This window comes from Molossus molossus, unplaced genomic scaffold (assembly GCF_014108415.1).
Source record: "Molossus molossus isolate mMolMol1 unplaced genomic scaffold, mMolMol1.p scaffold_m16_p_19, whole genome shotgun sequence".
Taxonomy (NCBI): Eukaryota; Metazoa; Chordata; class Mammalia; order Chiroptera; family Molossidae; genus Molossus; species Molossus molossus.
Genome location: NW_023425354.1, coordinates 1,367,577 through 1,385,397, shown reverse-complemented (window position 1 = coordinate 1,385,397; position 17,821 = coordinate 1,367,577). Strand labels below are relative to the sequence as shown.

The following is a 17,821-nucleotide window of genomic DNA, read 5'->3' as shown; positions in this document are numbered from 1 at the left end:
AGCTCTTTGGGCTCCTACACCCATTCTGACTCCCCGACACCCCGTTTCACGTGAAGGAGGCCCAGCCTCCCCTCCGTCCGCCCTCTGCCAGGGAAGGAGGGAAGTGTTCCTTGCAGAGGAGGCTGGGCCTGGACACCACCCAAGGGGATGGGAAGAGCCCACCTCTGCCCCATGTCCTGTAGCAGGCGGGGTTGAGGGACCTTTGCTGGGACTCACACCAGCAAGAGCTCAGATCCCCCAGGGCCGTCAGAAGGTGAGGGAGGGTTGCACCGCCGGGGCAGCCCTGCAGAGCCCACAAGCAGAGGTCCCTACACCCCGTGAGCAGGAGACCTTCCTGGCCAGCTCAGGTCTTCCAAGTGGCCTGTCCCCACACCCTCAGCCAGGGCAGCAGCAACCAGGCTGCCCAGCAGAATGAGGGCAGCCAGCTCCCTGCTCTCCTGCTCAGATTCCACCCTCCTCACGGGTGGGGGCATCTGGCACGGGCTGGGGAGGGGCTGGGAGCTCCTTGGGGGGGAGGGGGCTGGGAGCTCAGCCAGGGCCAGGCTGGAAGAGGGGATTCCAGTCGGGGTCGCAGGGCAGGCAGGAAACATGGGGGTCAGGCCGAGACAGAGCCGAGCAGGGACGCCACCACCAGGCCCCACTGCAAACAGGCCCCAGGTGGCCGGCGCCCCCTGCAGGACCCAGGAGAGACAGGCAGGGAACACAGCTTTGAGAAACACTCTTTACTGTTAAGGCGCAGCCACGGTGCTCCGCCCGCAGATGAGAGCTCGCAGAGGAGGAGGGCGGGGTCCACCTCCCACCGGACCGCCTGATGCTGTCCTCCACCTGTGTCTCCATGTTTCCTGTGCCGGTGTCACTTGGCACTCGGGAGTGGCTGCCTGCGCTGCTCCAGCAGCTCCTCCAGGTGGTCAGCGCGCTTCACCGCGGCCTGCAACACGCGTGCACTGCGGTCAGGCCAGGCCACCCCCCAGGACCCGGCCCCCACAGCACCCACCTCATGCTGTTTCCGGAGGCTGCTCACGGCCTCCTCCTTCTTCGCGAGGGCCATCTTCACCCTGTGGGACGCACAGTGGGTTCTGGGGAGCCTGCTGCTCCGAGTGTAGCGGGGTGGCTGGTGGGGCGGAGACAGCAGGAGGGGCAGCTGCTGCCTGTGGGCACTGGGCTCTCAGCAGGGTTGGTAACAGGAACCGTGATCCCTGCAGAACCGGCCTTCGTGCAAATCAGAGCCCTGAGCAGGGACCGCAACACGTGCCTCGGGAAGGGCGAGAAGCCTGCACCCCTCGTTGCTCTCAGAATGCCCCGGTGGGCAGACAGGCAGGCAGGTGATCCGGGGAGGACTGTGGGGTCCCGTGGGTGCGGGGCCCGGTGGTGGCGTCCCTGCTCAGCTGTCTCAGCCTGACCCCCATGTTCCCTGCCTGCCCTAAGACCCCGACGGAAATCCTCTGTTCCAGCCTGGCCCGGGGACCCCTATCCTTTCTGCACGCGTGGGCTTCACTCAGGCTGGGGGCCGGGAGCTGCCCCTCTGGAGACCACACGGGGCGCCTGCCTGGCTTGGCCCCTGGATGCCCGGTGCGCCACAGCTGGCTTCTTCCTGGGCCCTGGGACCAAGTGCCAGAGGAGGAGCCCGATGTGGGGCCTCGAGCACAGAGCCCAGAGTCCAGCAGCCCTGGGAGCGCGGAGGGCCTCCTCCCACCTGAGCTGCGGCCCCGCTCCGCCCCTCCCGGCCACGCCCACCTAGCATGGCCGTCCTCCCGCTCCACCCCTCCCGGCCACGCCCACCTAGCATGCACATCCTCCAGCTCCGCCTGCTTCCCCCGCCTGAGCTGCGGCCCCGCCCCGCCCCTCCAGGCCATGCCCACCTAGCATGCACGTCCTCCCGCCCCGCCCCTCCAGGCCACGCCCACCTAGCATGGCCGTCCTCCCGCTCCGCCCCTCCAGGCCACGCCCACCTAGCATGCACATCCTCCAGCTCCGCCTGCTTCCCCCGCCTGAGCTGCGGCCCCGCCCCGCCCCTCCAGGCCACGCCCACCTAGCATGCACATCCTCCCGCCCCGCCCCTCCAGGCCACGCCCACCTAGCATGCACGTCCTCCCGCCCCGCCCCTCCAGGCCACGCCCACCTAGCATGCACGTCCTCCCGCCCCGCCCCTCCAGGCCACGCCCACCTAGCATGGCCGTCCTCCAGCTCCGCCTGCTTCCCCCGCCTGAGCTGCGGCCCCGCCCCGCCCCGTCCCCAGCTCCTTTCAGGCCACGCCCACCTCGCATGCACGTCCTCTAGCTCCGCCTGCTTCTCCCGCCTGAGCTGCTCCAGCTCCAGCCTCCGGCAGGCCCGCAGCTCGGCCAGCTCGGCCCTGGCCTGCCGGTTCTCCTCCGCGGAGGCCACCAGCTGGTCAGCAAACTCCTGGCGGAGCACCTGGGCCAGGCCGCTCCTCTCGCCCACCAGCTGCTCGTTCACCTGGGTGGTGCCGAGGGTGTGAGTCCGCTGGAGGGAGGCTGGGCACCCCTGGGCCCCCGCCCGCCCGCCTGCTCACCGCCTTCACGTCGGCCAGGGCCTTGTCCTTCTGCCGCACCAGGCCCTGCAGACGGGCGCACTCCGCCTCGGCCTCCGCCAGCCGCCCCTTCAGCTCCGCGCACTGGTCCTGCAGCTTCCGCTCACACCGCTCCCGCTCCGACAGCTCCGCCTCGTACTTGTCTCGGAGGCGCTGGACGCTGGCGGGGCGGGGTGCAGGGTCAGTCGGGATGGCCCCACCGCCCGCATGGTGGGCAAGTGGCCGGTCAGCGCCCCGTGGGACCAGCCTCACCGGCCCTCGGCAGTCCTCTCGCTCTCCTCCCTGGCCAGGGTCATGTCGGCCTCCAGCCGGCGGATGACCAGCTCGATGTCCTGGTCTCGGCCTCTCCGGATCTCCTCCTTCAGCTCCCGCTCCCGGTTCAGCAGCCAGGCTTCCTGGAGAGGAGGTGCCCGGGGCTCCCCATAAGGTGGATGGATTCGAGGGGGCAGAGGGGCCTCAGCCTGCCCCAGGCCCCAGCTGTGCTCAGGGAGGGGCCGTGTCCTGTCACTGGGACCCATGTGGGACGGCAGGGGACCGGGCAGGAGCTGTGAGCACAGCTGGGGCTGCTGTCAGAGTGGCCGGACACACAGACTGGCCTCCTCCAGGTGCTGGGGGTGGCCAGGTGCCCACGACTGGGTGAGAGCATCAGAAGGGCGGCTTCAGGCAAAGGCAGGCACTGGGCATCTGCAAACCCTCAGCAAGTAGGACCTGGCTAGCCCACAGACTCAGTGGCCCTCCATGCACCGTCGTGGGAGTGGGAGGGGGTGGCCACCGAGTGGGTCACCAGGCCAGTGGGTCAGCTGCCTGCCCTGTCGCTGGCTGAGTGTGGCCAGTTAATTCTGGGAGCAGCGTCTGCCAAGGAGGGTGAGGTGGGTCCCTCCACAGCCACCTGGGACCTGCCGCAGCCCACTGCTGCCCCAGAGCCCCGAGGGGAAGGGCTGGGGCAGCACCTGTATGGGCACCTGGTGTAGCTCAGAATGAACCACCAGCCGCAGCAGCCAGGCTGAGAACCCAGAACCATACCCAGGGGAGCCCCAGAAGCAGAGCTCACACTGATGCCTAGGTGCTGGGTGGGACGGAAGGGGAAAGGGGGAACAGCCAGTCCCCCCCACCCCCGCCGCAGCACCCACCTCCTTCTTTGCGCAGTTGGCCTCCCACATCTGCCTCTCCACCTCCAGCTGGTCCTTCAGCGACTGCAGCTCCATCTGGGGGCGGGGACACCCTGAGCGCTGCCCACGCCCTGGGCCCCGGGCCCCATTCCATAACCCAGGCTCACCAGCTGCAGGCAGCTGCCCCCGAGGCTGACCTGAGGTGCCCCTGCAAGCCCCCTCATCCCGAGCAGACCTCATGGGGCAGGAGGGGACAGGGGTGCAGACCTGGTGCCTGTGCTCCAACGCCTCTCTCCCCTTCTCAAACTCGGCCCTCAGGGCCCGGCCTCGGGCTGAACTGCTCTCCTCCAGCTGCTGCCTCAGCTCCTCCAGCTCGGCCCGCTGCCTGCAGGCCCAGCAGAGGTCAGTGCACAGGGTGGCGGGTGAGTGGCGGCAGGTGGCGGGCAGTCCCTCCCGCGGCACCTGGCGGCCTGCTGGCCCAGCCGCTCCTTCTCCTCGGCCACCTCTCTGTAGAGCCGCCGCCGCAGCTGCTGCAGGTCCTGCTGCTCCTGCTCCAGCTGCTGCTCAAAGCTGCGGGGAAGGGCCTGCTGAGGGCAGGGCGGGTGGGGGCCGTGCAACGCAGCACCCCCTGGCGCGCCCGTCCCCGCTGCCCGCAGCCCGCAGCGCGGTCCCTCCACACCACCTGGCACAGCAGCAGCCCCCACGCATGCGCAGGGCCTGGCAGCCTGGGGGCCTCATCCTCGCTGTCCTGGCATATCCTCAGTGTGGGCCAGCTCATCCCCCCTGCCCTGCAGGCCTCGCGAAGAAGGGTCTGTCTCACCCTAGAGCCCAACCTCGCTCTGGGGTCCAGGCACATCCCAGCTCTGCTCTGACCGTGGCCCGCGTCCCCAGAGAGGCTGCAGGATGGGGCACCCACCGCTGCTGGGTGCGCTCGCGCTCCTGCTGGGCCAGCGCCTCTTTCTCCCGCTCCAGCTGCTCCCGCAGCACCTCCACCTGGCGCCCGTGGCGCTGGGCTGCCCGCTCCTCCGCCTGCAGCAGCTCGGCCGCGTGCAGGGTCCGCAGCTTCCTCAGCTCCTGCTTGTGCTTGGCGATCAGCTTCTGGATCTCGGGCTCCAGGCCTGGTGGGGACACGATGCTCAGGGACCCGACCTCTGCCCTCCCCACCACCCACTGCGACACAGGGCTGCGGTCCAGCCAGGGCAGCGCCCCAGGGGCTCCAGCTCATCCCTCCCCTGCTGCAGTGCTGTGACCCCCATGTCACGCTGGCCAGGGGGTGTCCCCTGGCAGTACCCAGGCTCCTGGGAGGAGGGAGTCCCGGGGGAGAGGGTGTACTGCACGGCAAGGCCAGGACCCGCCAGCCCCTGGGCCCGCTCTCTAAGTGTGGAGGAGGCGCATGGCAGGTGGCAGGACACCTGGGACTCCGCCCTGAGCTCCCACCGGCTCCTCCCCTGGAAGCTGCCGCAGACAGGCCCCGGAGGGCTCCAGGCAAGGCTCTGGGACCGGGCCCTTCCCTCTGCCCCTCTACCTGCCTCGTCGGTCCTGGAGCCAGGGGCTGCCTCCCTTTCTCCACCACTGTGTGGCGGAAACCCGTCCTCACTTGAAGGCCCCACAGGCCGAGGCTGGTGGACATGGAGCAGCCCCGGCAGCAGCCCCGGCAGCAGCCCACCTCGGACGGTGATCTCCTTGATCTTCCGGGTCTTCTCGTTCATCCACTTCTCCCTGCGGACTTTCTCCGTGGCGCTCATGAGCTCCTTGAGTTTCTTAATCTCCTACCGGTGAAGAAACAGGCAGTCGGCAGAGGAGCTGCGCAGAGCAGGAGACGGTGACACCCCCAGACCAGGCAGAGGGCTCTGGGGCAGGCGGCACGCTGCGCCCTCCTGTGGCTGAGGAAGAGCCTCTGGGACGCGGGGCGGCGGGGGGCTCACCAGCTCCTGCTGCTCCTGCAGCTGGGCCTCCCTCTCCTTGTGCCTCTGGTCCCCCTGCAGCAACTCGGCCACCGCGGCCTGGCACTTCTCCCCCAGCGTCGTCTTTTCCTTAATCAGCTGCGCAGGGCGGGAGGTGAGCTGCTGGGCCGAGACAAGGCTCCGCACCGTGCGACCCTCACGCCCCACGTGATCTCCCTTCCCTTGCTGGGGCGTGCAGAGCCCAGGCCACCACCCCAAGCTCCCCTCCCCCTGGGGCAGGCAGGCTGTGCGCCCATGGACAAGGAGCTACAGTGGCCGCTGGCCCTCCACACCCACCCCCGGGGCCTCCGGCTGCTGCCCTTGAGGCCCGGATGGGGGTGGCAGGGGACGGTGGCCATGTCAGGTGTTTCCCAGGAAGGGGGTCATTCTGCCACCTCGCTGCCTGGATGGTGAGAAGGACCTGCCCCTGGCCTGCCAAGGGGTCTCCACAAAGCCCCAGGACACCACACAGCCTCACCCTTGGCTCGGACACACCTACGACCGCCCAGCGAAGTATCCCTAGTGACCACGGGGGACCCCTTGGTTCCTCTGTGCTCCTCCCACCCTCAGACCTAGCATCTCGTCCAGAACAGGGTGGCGGAGGCGCGGCTGAGCGGGGCGGGCTAGGAGCTCAGCCCTCACTGGGACTCGGGCTGAGCGGGACGGGCTAGGAGCTCCCAGCCCTCACTGGGACTGGGCTGAGCGGGGCGGGCTAGGAGCTCAGCCCTCACTGGGACTCGGGCTGAGCGGGGCGGGCTAGGAGCTCTCAGCCCTCACTGGGACTGGGCTGAGCGGGGCGGGCTAGGAGCTCAGCCCTCACTGGGACTCGGGCTGAGCGGGGCGGGCTAGGAGCTCTCAGCCCTCACTGGGACGGGCTGAGCGGGGTGGGCTAGGAGCTCTCAGCCGTCACTGGGACGGGCTGAGCGGGGTGGGCTAGGAGCTCCCAGCCCTCACTGGGACGGGCTGAGCGGGGTGGGCTAGGAGCTCTCAGCCCTCACTGGGAAGGGCTGAGCGGGGCAGGCTAGGAGCTCCCAGCCCTCACTGGGACGGGCTGAGCGGGGTGGGCTAGGAGCTCTCAGCCCTCACTGGGAAGGGCTGAGCGGGGCAGGCTAGGAGCTCCCAGCCCTCACTGGGACGGGCTGAGCGGGGCGGGCTAGGAGCTCCCAGCCCTCACTGGGACTCGGGCTGCCACCAGCCCCACAGGCAGGAATAGCCACCCGGGTCACACTGGCCGCAGAACGCGCAGGACTGGCTCAGGGACACCTTCCACCCACAGGTCCTCTGGGCGACCCCGCCTGGGTGTGCCCTGCCCCAGGGAAGCCCGGCTGTGGGGGGAACCCAGTGGGGCTGGGGAGCCTTGGAGCACCCATGGAGCAGTGTGCCCCTCACCCCCAGGGGAAGCCACTGCTCATTTCTAGAGAAGGGAGAGAAACACCCAGCAGAGGCCTGTGGGTCTAGGAGTCTCCCGAGGCCGAGCTGGTCTGGAGTCCCGCCCCTCCCCCCTCCCCTCCCCGACTGCAGGGATCGGGACACCCCACCCGGCGCCCTGCCTCCCGGGGCGTCACCTGGTCAATGAAGGACAGCTGCCGCTGGATGGCGGCCTCGTAGTACTCCCTCTGCTGCCGCAGCTGCCGGCCCAGCTCCTTCTCTGTCTCCTTGACCCGCCGGACGGTGAGGTCCCGCTGCTGCGCCTGGGGGTGCGGGGCGGGGGCCAGAGGACAAGGACCCCTCAGGGACGGCGCTGGTGGACCACACTCCAGAGGATGGCCTGGGACAAGGTGGTGACACCCCCCCCCCCCGCAGAAATCCCCAGGTGCCTGGCAGAGCCGGGAGGGGGGGGGGCGACGGCGGGGGCGGGGGCGGGGAGGGGGCGGGCCTCACCAGCGCCCTGTGCAGCAGCGCCACGGCCTGCTTCTTCTCCTCCACCTCCAGCTTCAGCCGCATCAGGGACGCGCTCGCCTGGGACACGGACTCCAGGTGCCCCAGCCCCTCCTCCAGCACGGGCCCCTGGGGACGGTGTGAGTCAGGCAGGGCCGGATCCCGGGGAAGAGCTGCCGTGCCGTCCCTCCTGGGCCCCTGCACACCTGGGGGGCCGAGGCCGGCGGGTCCTGCCCGGACTTCTCCATCTCGCGCAGAAAGCTCATGACACTCTGCAGTTTGGCCTCTGACAGCAGCGTCCCAAACTCGGGGGGACCCGCAGGTGCACTGAGCTTCCCAAATTTCTCCAGGTTGTCTGCTGTCAGGGAGCTGGCGTCGTCCTCCTGGGGGGAGGGACGCAGCACTTGGGGAAGTCAGGCAGCCAGGGATGGTCACCCATGAGCTCCTCAGGACCTCGGGGTGGGGGGGAGAGGGCCCCTTGGGCAGCTCAGACCCTCCGGGGCACCACTGATGCCAGTAGAGTGGGTGCCCACCCCACTACGGGTCAGTCTGAGGGTCCTAGGCCTTAGTGAGGCCCTGGATGCCTGGGGGTTCAACGAGGCCCCACTTGATCCTCGTCAGGGGCTTCCCTGCCCGAGGGGATGCTGCTGCCACCCAGGGCGGGGTCAAGGGAGGCTCCTGCGGTCACCTCGTCGGTCCAGGCGTAGTTGTCCTTGTGGTAGGCCCTGGGGCGGGGCAGCGGCTCCGGCTCCTCCTCCAGCAGCCTCAGCGTGTCCAGCAGCTCGTCCAGAGTCGCCCTGCAAGCGGAGCTCGTCTCCGTGGCCTCGCCAGCCGCAGCCTGCAGCACACGAGTGGGCGGGAGAAGCCAGTGAGGCCACAGAGGCCGACATCACCTGAGAACCATGGGGGTGAGGCGAGGTGACCACTCAGCCGTGTGGACACCGTGTGCCCAGACCAACCTCCAGGGAAACCAAACGGCGGCCAAGTGGGAAGTGTGAGGGCTTAGCCTCTCAGCCTGGGGGCCACTGATTTCCAGTTTCCTCTGTGGGCCCCACCCAGGCATCTGTGAGCCCAGCAGGGTCCCAGAGCCCTTGGGGACCCCACCCCTGCGGTAGAGCAACCCTTCCTGGCATGAGGGATCTCAGCCCTAATGGGGCAGGGACAGAGTGGGGCGAGGCAGGGCAGGAAGGGCTGGACCAGACCTGCGGCTTGTCCTCTGGGAGCTGCTGGTGCTCTGGGGAGCAGTCGGGGGCGGGCGGGCAGGGGTCCTCCGGGCACGCAGCAGGGCAGCTGGCCCCTGAGACAGAACATGCGTCAGCCCACCCGCTCGCTGCCCTGTCTGCAGAAGCCCTTGGGAAGAGGCCAGATATGCAGACCTCAGGAGGGGGCACGGGAGCCCTGACCTCTGCTCTTAGGGTCGCAGGAGGGGAGCAGGGCCCAGTGCTTAACAGCTGAGGCCCCTCCTCCACAGGGGGTGGGGAACCGACCTCGGGGACCATAGCAACGCCAGGGGCTGGAGCCAGGAGGCAGATGGAGGTGGAGGCAGGGGCGGAGGCGGGGGTGGGGGCAGGGGCAGGGGCATGAAGGCAGGGGCGGAGGTGGGGGCAGGGGCAGGGGCAAGGGCAGGGGCAGGGGTGGGGACAGGGGCAGGGGCAGGAGGTGGAGGCAGGGGCAGGGGCAGGAGGTGGAGGCAGGGGCAGGGGCAGGAGGTGGAGGCAGGGGCAGGGGCAGGAGGTGGAGGCAGGGGCAGGGGCAGGGGCAGGAGGTGGAGGCAGGGGCAGGGGCAGGGGCATGAAGGCAGGGGCGGAGGTGGGGGCAGGGGCAGGGGCAGGGGCAGGGGCAGGGGCAGGGGTGGGGACAGGGGCAGGGGTGGGGACAGGGGCAGAGGCAGGAGGTGGAGGCAGGGGCAGGGGCAGGGGTGGGGACAGGGGCAGGAGGTGGGGGCAGGGGCAGGGGCAGGAGGTGGAGGCAGGGGCAGGGGCAGGGGCAGGGGTGGGGACAGGGGCAGGGGTGGGGACAGGGGCAGAGGCAGGAGGTGGAGGCAGGGGCAGGGGCAGGGGCAGGGGTGGGGACAGGGGCAGGGGTGGGGACAGGGGCAGAGGCAGGAGGTGGAGGCAGGGGCAGGGGCAGGGGCAGGGGTGGGGACAGGGGCAGGAGGTGGGGGCAGGGGCAGGGGCAGGAGGTGGAGGCAGGGGCAGGGGTGGGGACAGGGGCAGGGGCAGGGGTGGGGACAGGGGCAGGGGTGGGGACAGGGGCAGGGGCGGAGGTGGGGGCAGGGGCAGGGGCAGGGGCAGGGGTGGGGACAGGGGCAGGGGTGGGGACAGGGGCAGAGGCAGGAGGTGGAGGCAGGGGCAGGGGCAGGGGCAGGAGGTGGAGGCAGGGGCAGGGGTGGGGACAGGGGCAGGGGCAGGGGCAGGGGTGGGGACAGGGGCAGGGGCAGGGGCAGGAGGTGGAGGCAGGGGCAGGGGTGGGGACAGGGGCAGGGGCAGGGGCAGGGGTGGGGACAGGGGCAGGGGCGGAGGTGGGGGCAGGGGCAGGGGCAGGGGCAGGGGTGGGGACAGGGGCAGGGGTGGGGACAGGGGCAGAGGCAGGAGGTGGAGGCAGGGGCAGGGGCAGGGGCAGGGGTGGGGACAGGGGCAGGAGGTGGGGGCAGGGGCAGGGGCAGGGGTGGGGACAGGGGCAGAGGCAGGGGCATGGAGGCAGGGGCCGGGGCGGGGGCAGGGCAGCCTCTGGTCCCGGCTCACCGGTGTTATTGGCCTTGGGGGTCTGCCGAGCACTATCTCCTGGCCGCGGGGACGGCTCCTGGGCCGGCCAGGGCTGCCCTCTTTCCTGGGTCCCTTTCAGCAGCCCAAGCTTGGCATCGCCCCCCTTCTGGGCTCGCTTCTGCTGCAGCTCCTGCAAGGGACACCCCTTGAGCAGCCCCACCCACAGCACGGGGGCCTGCCCCTCCCCCGCCCAGCTGCCCAAGGCCCAGTGTCCAGGCCCCCAGGGCTCAGTCCCTCTCTTCCCAGGGGCCCCGCCTCGGCCCCAGGCTCCTGCGTGGCCCAGGCCCCCCGGCACCTGAATGGCTGCCTGTCTGGCCCGACGGGCCTTCTCCTCCCGGGCCTTCCTCCTGGCCGCCTCCCTCTGCTGGTGCAGGTCCAGCAGGTTCCCCTCTCCCGGCCACTGCCGCTGCCCCTGGGGAGATGGGGGTCACTGGTCAAGACGTGGGCTTACACAGCACCCCGAACCTTAACCTCTCCACCTGGCCCCAAACCAGAACGCTGCTCGGACCTCTCAGCCGAGGGGAACCCGACTGCATTTCCCAACAGCTGCGCCCTACTGACTGCGTGAGCTGCCCAGGGCAGGAAGGCTGGGCCCCCAGAAGCTGTGGTCCCAGAAACCCTCCGTGTACGGCTGAGACCCCTCAGTTCCCGCCCGCCCGCAGGGCACGGCTCACACGCCCACACCGACCTCTCGCTTGGCCGCCAGCAGGTGCTCCGGGCGGGCGGCCTGGGCTCTGCGCCGCCGAGCCTGGTGCCGGTACCAGCGTTGGATGGTGACGGCGGCCTGGTGTACCTGGTGGATGAACCTGGCCGGAGGGCCCACTCAGAACCCCCGCGGAGCCAGGTGGCTGAGCAACAGCCTCCCCAGCGCCCCCGGGAGGCCCAGCAGGGCAGAGAAGACCGTGATGGTGATAGGGGCCAACAGTCCCCGTTCACTGTCACCCAGAACTGGAAGCCCCGAGGCCCGCACCAGCCTGCGCGGGTGGACGGGCAGGTGGTCCGAGCCCAAAGGGCCCAGGCTGTATGCACCGGTCACAGAGCATTCTAGAGAAGACAGTGGTGTCAGGGACAGATCGGGGCCCTGGTTGGGCAGGGAGGTGCCAGATAAAGGCTGTGAGGGGAACTTGGGGGCTGACGGACACTCTGCGTCTTGATGTGTTTGTTGTATTTGCAGACAAAACCCACCCAACTATACACCTGAAACGGTGCGTGTACTGTTTATAAATTACACTCAGTAAACGGATTAAACAGGAGGCCTTAACCTCGGCTCTTAGGACCACTTGTCAGTTTGCTCGGCAAAGGTGCAAACGGAGCCATCCAGACGTGACCGGGGCCGTAGCAGGGACCCCCCGAGGGCAGGCAGGTGGGGTGTGGAGCTCCTGACCTCACCTGGCCCCTCCTCCTGCCCCCCTGCTTCCAGGGCCCAGTCCCCAAGCTCTAGGGGACAGCAGACGGTGACCACCCAGCCAGAGCCACTCCGCGGTTCCTGACCCATCGCCACGTCACAGACCTGGGGCCACAGCGGGTCCCACACACCCCGCCTTCCACATGTCCTGGGGCAGCCCACAGGTTCTTTCCGGTTTTTTTAGTTTTGTTTCTTTCTACTTGGTGTTTAATTACGTCTCGCTGCAGCGTCATTCACACGCTATGAAACCACCACTCTGAGCGTGTGGTTCGAGGGCGTTCAGGGGAGTGGGAGCGCGCGGGGGCAGCGAAGGCTCCCGCCCCTGGCTCACCCTCTCCTGCGGTCCCCAGGCCTGGCGCCTCCCCTCTGCCCGTCCCTACAGACCCGCCTTCTCCTGGGGTTTCGGTGAGTGGGTGGGGACAGCACGAGGTCTCTTCAGCCTCCGTGTCTTAAACCAGTATCAGGGGTACTCGTCACTGGGGCCACGGGCCCCCTGCCCACCCCAGCCCGGTCACCTCTCGGCCTCCTCCTCCGTCACCTCCCTCTGTCTGAGCAGGCGCTGGGCGGCGCCCTGGGAGCTCCGGGCCTCGTGGCTGCTGCGGGCGGAGTTCTGGGGCTTCGCGAGGCTGCGGCCCTCGCCCTCGCCCTCGCGGGTGGCCGCCTTCACGAGGTTGCTGTCGGGAAGCAGAGGAGGAAAGGCTCCTGGTGCCTGACCCGGCCCACTCACGGCCGCCGGCCTCAGCCTTGGGCCTGGAAGGAGGCGCCACAGCGGAGGGGCCGGCGCCGGCCGGCTGCCCGTTCTCACTTGCCGGCCTGTCCTCACAGCCACCGGCTCCCCAAGTGCCCACCTGGTGGCACCCACACTTCATTTAAAAAGCAAAAGGATCTCCAAGGTCACAGGCTCCCAGAGCGGGGAGGTGTGTCGGGAAACCCTGAGTCTGTCCCTGACCGAGCACACGGGTGACAGATGGCTGCCCTGCTCACCTCAGCCCAGCCCACCGCGACCCACCTGGGTTCTGGACTCGGCCAGGGGTCCGAGACATGGAGTGGCCGTGGGCTCCTCGGCGGGACCCCACCAGCGAGCCCGTCAGGCCCGGTCTGTGCCCCCGCGCACGCCAAGGCCAGAGCCGGCCCTTACTTGAGGGAGGGCGCTGAGTGGTTAGAGCTCTTGGGGGGCGCCATGTCCACGGGGGCGTAGTGGTTGTGCACCATGGTGGTGACGCAGTTGCCTACGGCCGCCTTGCTGCTCCTGCCGGGAGAGATGGGAGGCGAGGTCAGGTCCCCGAGCCATGCTCCGGGCGGCCCTGCACAGCCTCCAAGCCCGGGGTGGGGGGAGCAGGGCGATCCTCTGAGCAAACCTGAGCTGGGACCCCAATACTCAGTCTGGTCCCTGCCCACTTGCTCCAAAGTGGCCCCCGGCAACTTTTAGGGTGTTCCTCTTCATTCTGACAGGGCCAGGGTGCCAGCCTTTTGAGGGGCAAAAGGCCAATGAAAAAACAGGCGCGATGGAGATGTGGCCTACGAGGGGCGGGAGGGGGCCGAGGGGTTGGCCAGGGGAGGGGGAGGGGCAGGGCCCCTGCCGGCCTCTCTCTAGTCCTGTGGTCGAGTCTGGGAGAAGTGCCTGGTGCACAGACAACCAAGCAGAAAAAGAAAGAGGTCACTTTAACTCCGAGAGAAATGAAAGTGTGTCCCAAACATCAATGTTTCCTGAGCCCTGTCCTGAGGGTCGGGTCTCAGCACCTTTCATCCTCCTGCCTCTCCGGAGCCACCACCACCGTCCCCGAGGAGACAAAGCGCCTGCCCCCCGGGGGTGGCCTGCCCCCCTCTGCGCAGGGGCACCTGTTGTTGGCAGTGAAGCTGGGCGCCAGGGGGACACTGCACTCTCTCCTCCGTGAGCCCACAGGCGCGTCCCAGGTGCCGGGGCTCTGGGTGGTGGGCGGCAAGTCGAGGGCCCTGGGCTGGTCACCCTGCTGGAGAACAGACACCGACACACCCTGACCCGGAGCGCCTTCCCTGCCCCCGCGGCCTTGCTCGCAAAGGGCGATGAGAGGACCCAGGGGAAGTCCCTGCCCCTCCCCAGATGTGATGCTGTGGCCACGCTGGCACGCACGCCGCCCCGGCCCCCCTCACAGGGACAGCAGAACCAAGGAGCCAGGGGTCACCCCAGTGGGACACTCAGACTCAGCCCTGGCTCTCACCAGGACGTTCCACGTGGCCCCCTTCTCGCGGGAAGCTGTGCTCAGACTGGCTGGCTTCTTTTTCCCACCGGGGCTGCCCTCGCAGAGTGTCAAGAAGTCAGGGCGCTCCAGCGGCCTGTGTCAGGGAGGACAGCAAGGAACGCAGATGAGGACAGCCACCGGCAGGACATTGTTCCCGAGCCTGGAGCTCAAAATAACCATCTTGGTCCTGACCCGACGGCGGCACTGGGAGGTGAGGCCCGCCCCGTGGCCACCCCGACCCCAGGAGAGCCACAAGGACAGGGGGAAGGGGTACGGGGGGACGTCGGCTTTGAGGGCTGCCCACACTCCGCATGCAGAGACGGCAGGTCACAGCTTGGCTCGCCTGCTCCCCCAGGACTGGCCTGAATGGAGGTCACTCCAGGCCCCGCTGTCCAGCCAGTGCCCACAGTAGCGATGCCAGAAGAAGGGCTGACAGGGGCAGGACGGGAGCAGGCGGGGTTCCCTGAGGAGGGCAGAGGTTGCCTGAGGGGGTCGGGGCTACCTGAGGGGGTCAGTCCACGCCTGCTGGGCTTGCGGCTGGTGAACCTGCGTGGTGCTGTTAGATCTGCGAAGGTTGTTGGTGGCCCTGGAGGCCCCGGGCCCTGTGGCCTCCTGCAAAAAGGGAGGAATCCACCAATCCCGTGGCAAGGGTTCCGGTCAGTGCTGGGCCGCGCAGAACAGGTTTAGAGGATCTAGAGGGAGGAGGTGGGGGTGGCGCCTGGGGGTCCTGGGCGTGGCCTCACCAGCCTCCCCTGCCTGGGAAGAAATGGGAGCCCCTCACCCCTGGGGGGGCGTTGCCCAAGGCCTGGGAGCTTCAGCAACGGCTGCCTCCTTACGGACAGTGAGCCTGCCTGTCCGGCCCGCAGGGCCCACGAGGAGCTGGTCTCTGTCCCCACAGCAGCCCCGTCCGCAGCTGGTGGAGCAGGAGGGACGGAGAGCTTGGCTCTGGCAGGGTCTAGGCTCCGCCTCAGGCCAGCTAACCTTGGCCTTGACCTCTGTAAGTTAGCTCCCTGGTCCTTCCTGCCCCCCCAAGGGCCACAGGGCTGGATGGGGTGACGGAGTGAGGTGCCTGCTGAGGTGGGAGCTCACCCCGGAGACCGGCGCCCCAGCTGTAGCGCTCACCGGTGCCTTCCTCTTCGGCTCACTGCCTGTCACCACAGAGACGGAGCGAAGGACAGACTTGGCGGCAGAGGCACTGCTGGGGCGTCGGGACACAGGTGGAGGGAGCCCCGTCAGACTTAGATCCAAGCCTTCCAGGCTGCCCTCAGGGAGGCCCGGGGGCCCCCTGATGGCCTGGGAGCCTTTCATGGTGGAGGAGTGGGCCCTGAGCAGGCAAGAAGAGGTGCAGTGAGGCCCTCCACCTCCGTGCACACGGCCGCTGGACAGGCCTCGGGGAGCCCAGGGCACTGCCTCCTCCTCCCCCAAAAGGGACAGAGCAGGGTTCGGAGCAATGAGCAGCAAAGCCCAGCCCTGGAGGGGCCCTGCCCAACCTCAGCCTGGCCTGGCGAGGGCAGTGCTGGGCGTGGCCTGCTCTCCGTTTATTCCCCACCTCTTGTAGGTACACCACCTGTCTGAGCCCCACTTTCTTCATCTTTAAATGGACGTTTAAAAAGTGCCTCTCCACGGGGCTGTCATGATGGTCAGACGAGACCGCTGGAGGCTGGTACACGGTGTGACCTTCCACCCAGGATTCTGACTGGTTAACGCTGCCCAACCCAGGGCCCCCAAAGTTAACTGGCCACAGGACCCCTCCATTTCCTCAGAACCCACCAGCTTCTAGGATTACGCATCTGCTCTCTCGCTTCCGGGGTCTCCCTCGCTGGCCCTTCCTCCTCTGGATCCCTGAAGTCTGAGGGCCCCCCTTGCTCAGCCCAGGCCTCTCCTCCATCCACCCTCTGGCCTCCTGCTTTCACACAGGGGCTGACGGTTCCCACACGCAGACTGCCCGCCCTCTGTCCCCTAACTCCCGACGCAGAGGACCGGCCCCTGTCCCTGCACCTCAGACCCAAGGAAGCCCAAACTTCCACCTCCAGCTGCCCCTGCCCAGGGGGCATTTTCTGTGACTGGCTCAGGCCCAGATCCCACCCTGACATCTTCCCCCTCACCTCCACTCCTTCCCCCTCTGCAACCCACTTAGTGCCCTCTCCCTGTCCATCCCCTCCTGCCACAAGCCCAGTCTGAGCCCCTAGTCCTCGGACCCGGACAAGTGCAGCAGGCCCTCCCCGCGCAGCGGCCAGAGCTGACCTTTCTGAACGGGGTTTCAGCTCACCCTGTGCCCAGCTTAAAACCTTCCGTTGGTCCCCAGGCACAGGGAAGAGTCCAAACGCCACCACCCTCAGACCCGCCCCTGCTCACCCAGGGGCTCCTCACTGCACCCTCTGCCTTGGCTGAGCCAGCCTGCCTGCTGCCCGAGGACAGGGACCTCGCCAGTCTGTTTCCCGGGCAGCCCGCTGCCCCTCTGCCCCGGGACGTCACGAGGCCCCCTTCACCCAGGCAGCCGCCGGCCCCATCGCTCTGCATTGCCCCCCCTGCCACCTGGCCACCCTGGCTGGTCTGTGCACTGTGTGTCCCCCTGGGAAGAGCAGAAGCTCCAGGGGGGCAGGACCACGTGGAGGCACCTGGCACCCGGCGGGCACCCGGTAAAGGAGGGGATGAGCCAGCACCAGAACCACAGAGGAATGAGCAGGGTCCTCCCGGCCACCAAGGGCTCCGGGGGGCCAGCGGCACACACCCGGCGTCACCCGCCGTCAGGGCTGCAGCCCCTGGCGGGGCCGGACCACTGACCTCCAGGCGGGGCGCAGCGCGGTCCCTGCCGGTCCCCAGGTCCGCGTCCTCAGTTATGCGTTTCCGGTTGTGCGGGTGAAACTTAACACCCTCCTCCCCCAGGACCCCGGCCCCACCCGCGGGCCCCAGGCGGGCCGGTTCCAGCCGCAGCCGCGTGCGGGCTCTGAGCTCTGGGACGGTGGACACAGCCTCCCCGGAACCCTCAGGCCAGGCCCCACCGTGCACACAGCGGTGCCCCCCCGGCGTGGGCGGCTGGGGCTGGGCTCGCACCCCTCGGGCTGGGGGCCCCAGGACCCCCGCCAGCTTCTCACCGGCAGCTCCTCGGCTCCTTGGGGCTTGGCTCACGGCGGCGGGACCTGCGGCTGCTGACCGGGAGGCCGAACGAGGTAACGGAGACCGGGCCTGGGCCGCTCCTCGCCCGTGCAGGGCGCCTCCTCGCCTGCACAGCCCTCGCCGCGCCAGCCGGGCCGGGGGCGCGGGCCCGCGGGGCCCGAGGGCGACGGGTGCGCGGGGTCCGACGCGCGGCGGCCCAGGCTGTGGGCCGACGACCTCGCGCCCCCGGCCCCGGCCCCGAGGCCCGCGGTGACAATGAAGCGGCCGAGCGGTCGGGCGAGCGGCCGCTGTTAGTAACCAGCAAACAGCCTGGCACCGCCCCGCTGGGCCGGCCTTTCCTGCCCGTGCCGCCCCCCCGATTGGCTCGCCGGCTGGCGGCTCCGGCCGTCGCGGGAGTTCATTGGGCCGTTCGGCTGTCTTTTGGGAAGTACAAGCAGGGGAGGAGCCGCAGAGACCTGGGGGGCCGCCGAGGCCGCGGGTTGCCGATTGGACGCGGCTGCAGGGGGCGGGGCCTTGGCGAGCATGGGCGGAGCCTACGCGGGACGTGAGTAGAGGGGCGGGGAGAAGGGCGGGGCGCGGGGACGGCGGCGTGGGCGGGGCTGCTCCGCGGTCCTTGCCCGGGGTTCAGCCCGCTGGCGGCGGAGCACACGTGGCGCTGCACGCCCGGCACCCGCGGCACCCACGCAACTCTGGAAAGCTCATATTTGTACTTTGCCGAGAGTCTCTTTCCACGAGTGAATGTGGAATTTTGTCTCTTGCTTTTTCTGCACATTTTGCTTCATTAATGGGTCAATATGGTGAATCACAGATTTTCAGATGTTAACCGCCTTCCATACC

At 69.0% G+C, this 17,821-nt stretch overlaps 1 protein-coding gene across 3 annotated transcripts; it reads right to left on the bottom strand.

The window, feature by feature from the left end:
- Window positions 1-745: 745 nt before the first annotated feature.
- On the bottom strand, window positions 746-17,062 carry CEP131 (centrosomal protein 131). Of its 3 annotated transcripts, none has more exons than XM_036269645.1 (26): window positions 16,963-17,062; window positions 14,957-15,191; window positions 14,370-14,479; window positions 13,847-13,961; window positions 13,488-13,618; window positions 12,787-12,897; window positions 12,164-12,322; window positions 10,932-11,049; window positions 10,539-10,655; window positions 10,223-10,373; window positions 8,681-8,775; window positions 8,167-8,316; window positions 7,685-7,861; window positions 7,482-7,607; window positions 7,166-7,291; window positions 5,583-5,699; window positions 5,324-5,426; window positions 4,574-4,775; window positions 4,120-4,227; window positions 3,925-4,042; window positions 3,679-3,753; window positions 2,801-2,943; window positions 2,531-2,708; window positions 2,258-2,454; window positions 995-1,055; window positions 746-928 (listed from the first exon to the last, which is right to left on the bottom strand). In XM_036269645.1, the coding sequence occupies exons 2-26, from the start codon at window positions 15,173-15,175 to the stop codon at window positions 854-856; spliced, it is 3,282 nt and encodes a 1,093-aa protein (XP_036125538.1). In that variant the 5' UTR covers window positions 15,176-15,191; window positions 16,963-17,062; the 3' UTR covers window positions 746-853. The 3 variants fall into 3 exon arrangements, with proteins under 3 accessions (XP_036125538.1, XP_036125540.1, XP_036125541.1); XM_036269647.1 differs by having other exon boundaries at window positions 13,488-13,615; XM_036269648.1 differs by having other exon boundaries at window positions 13,488-13,615; window positions 14,990-15,191.
- Between the last annotated feature and the right edge of the window lie 759 nt (window positions 17,063-17,821).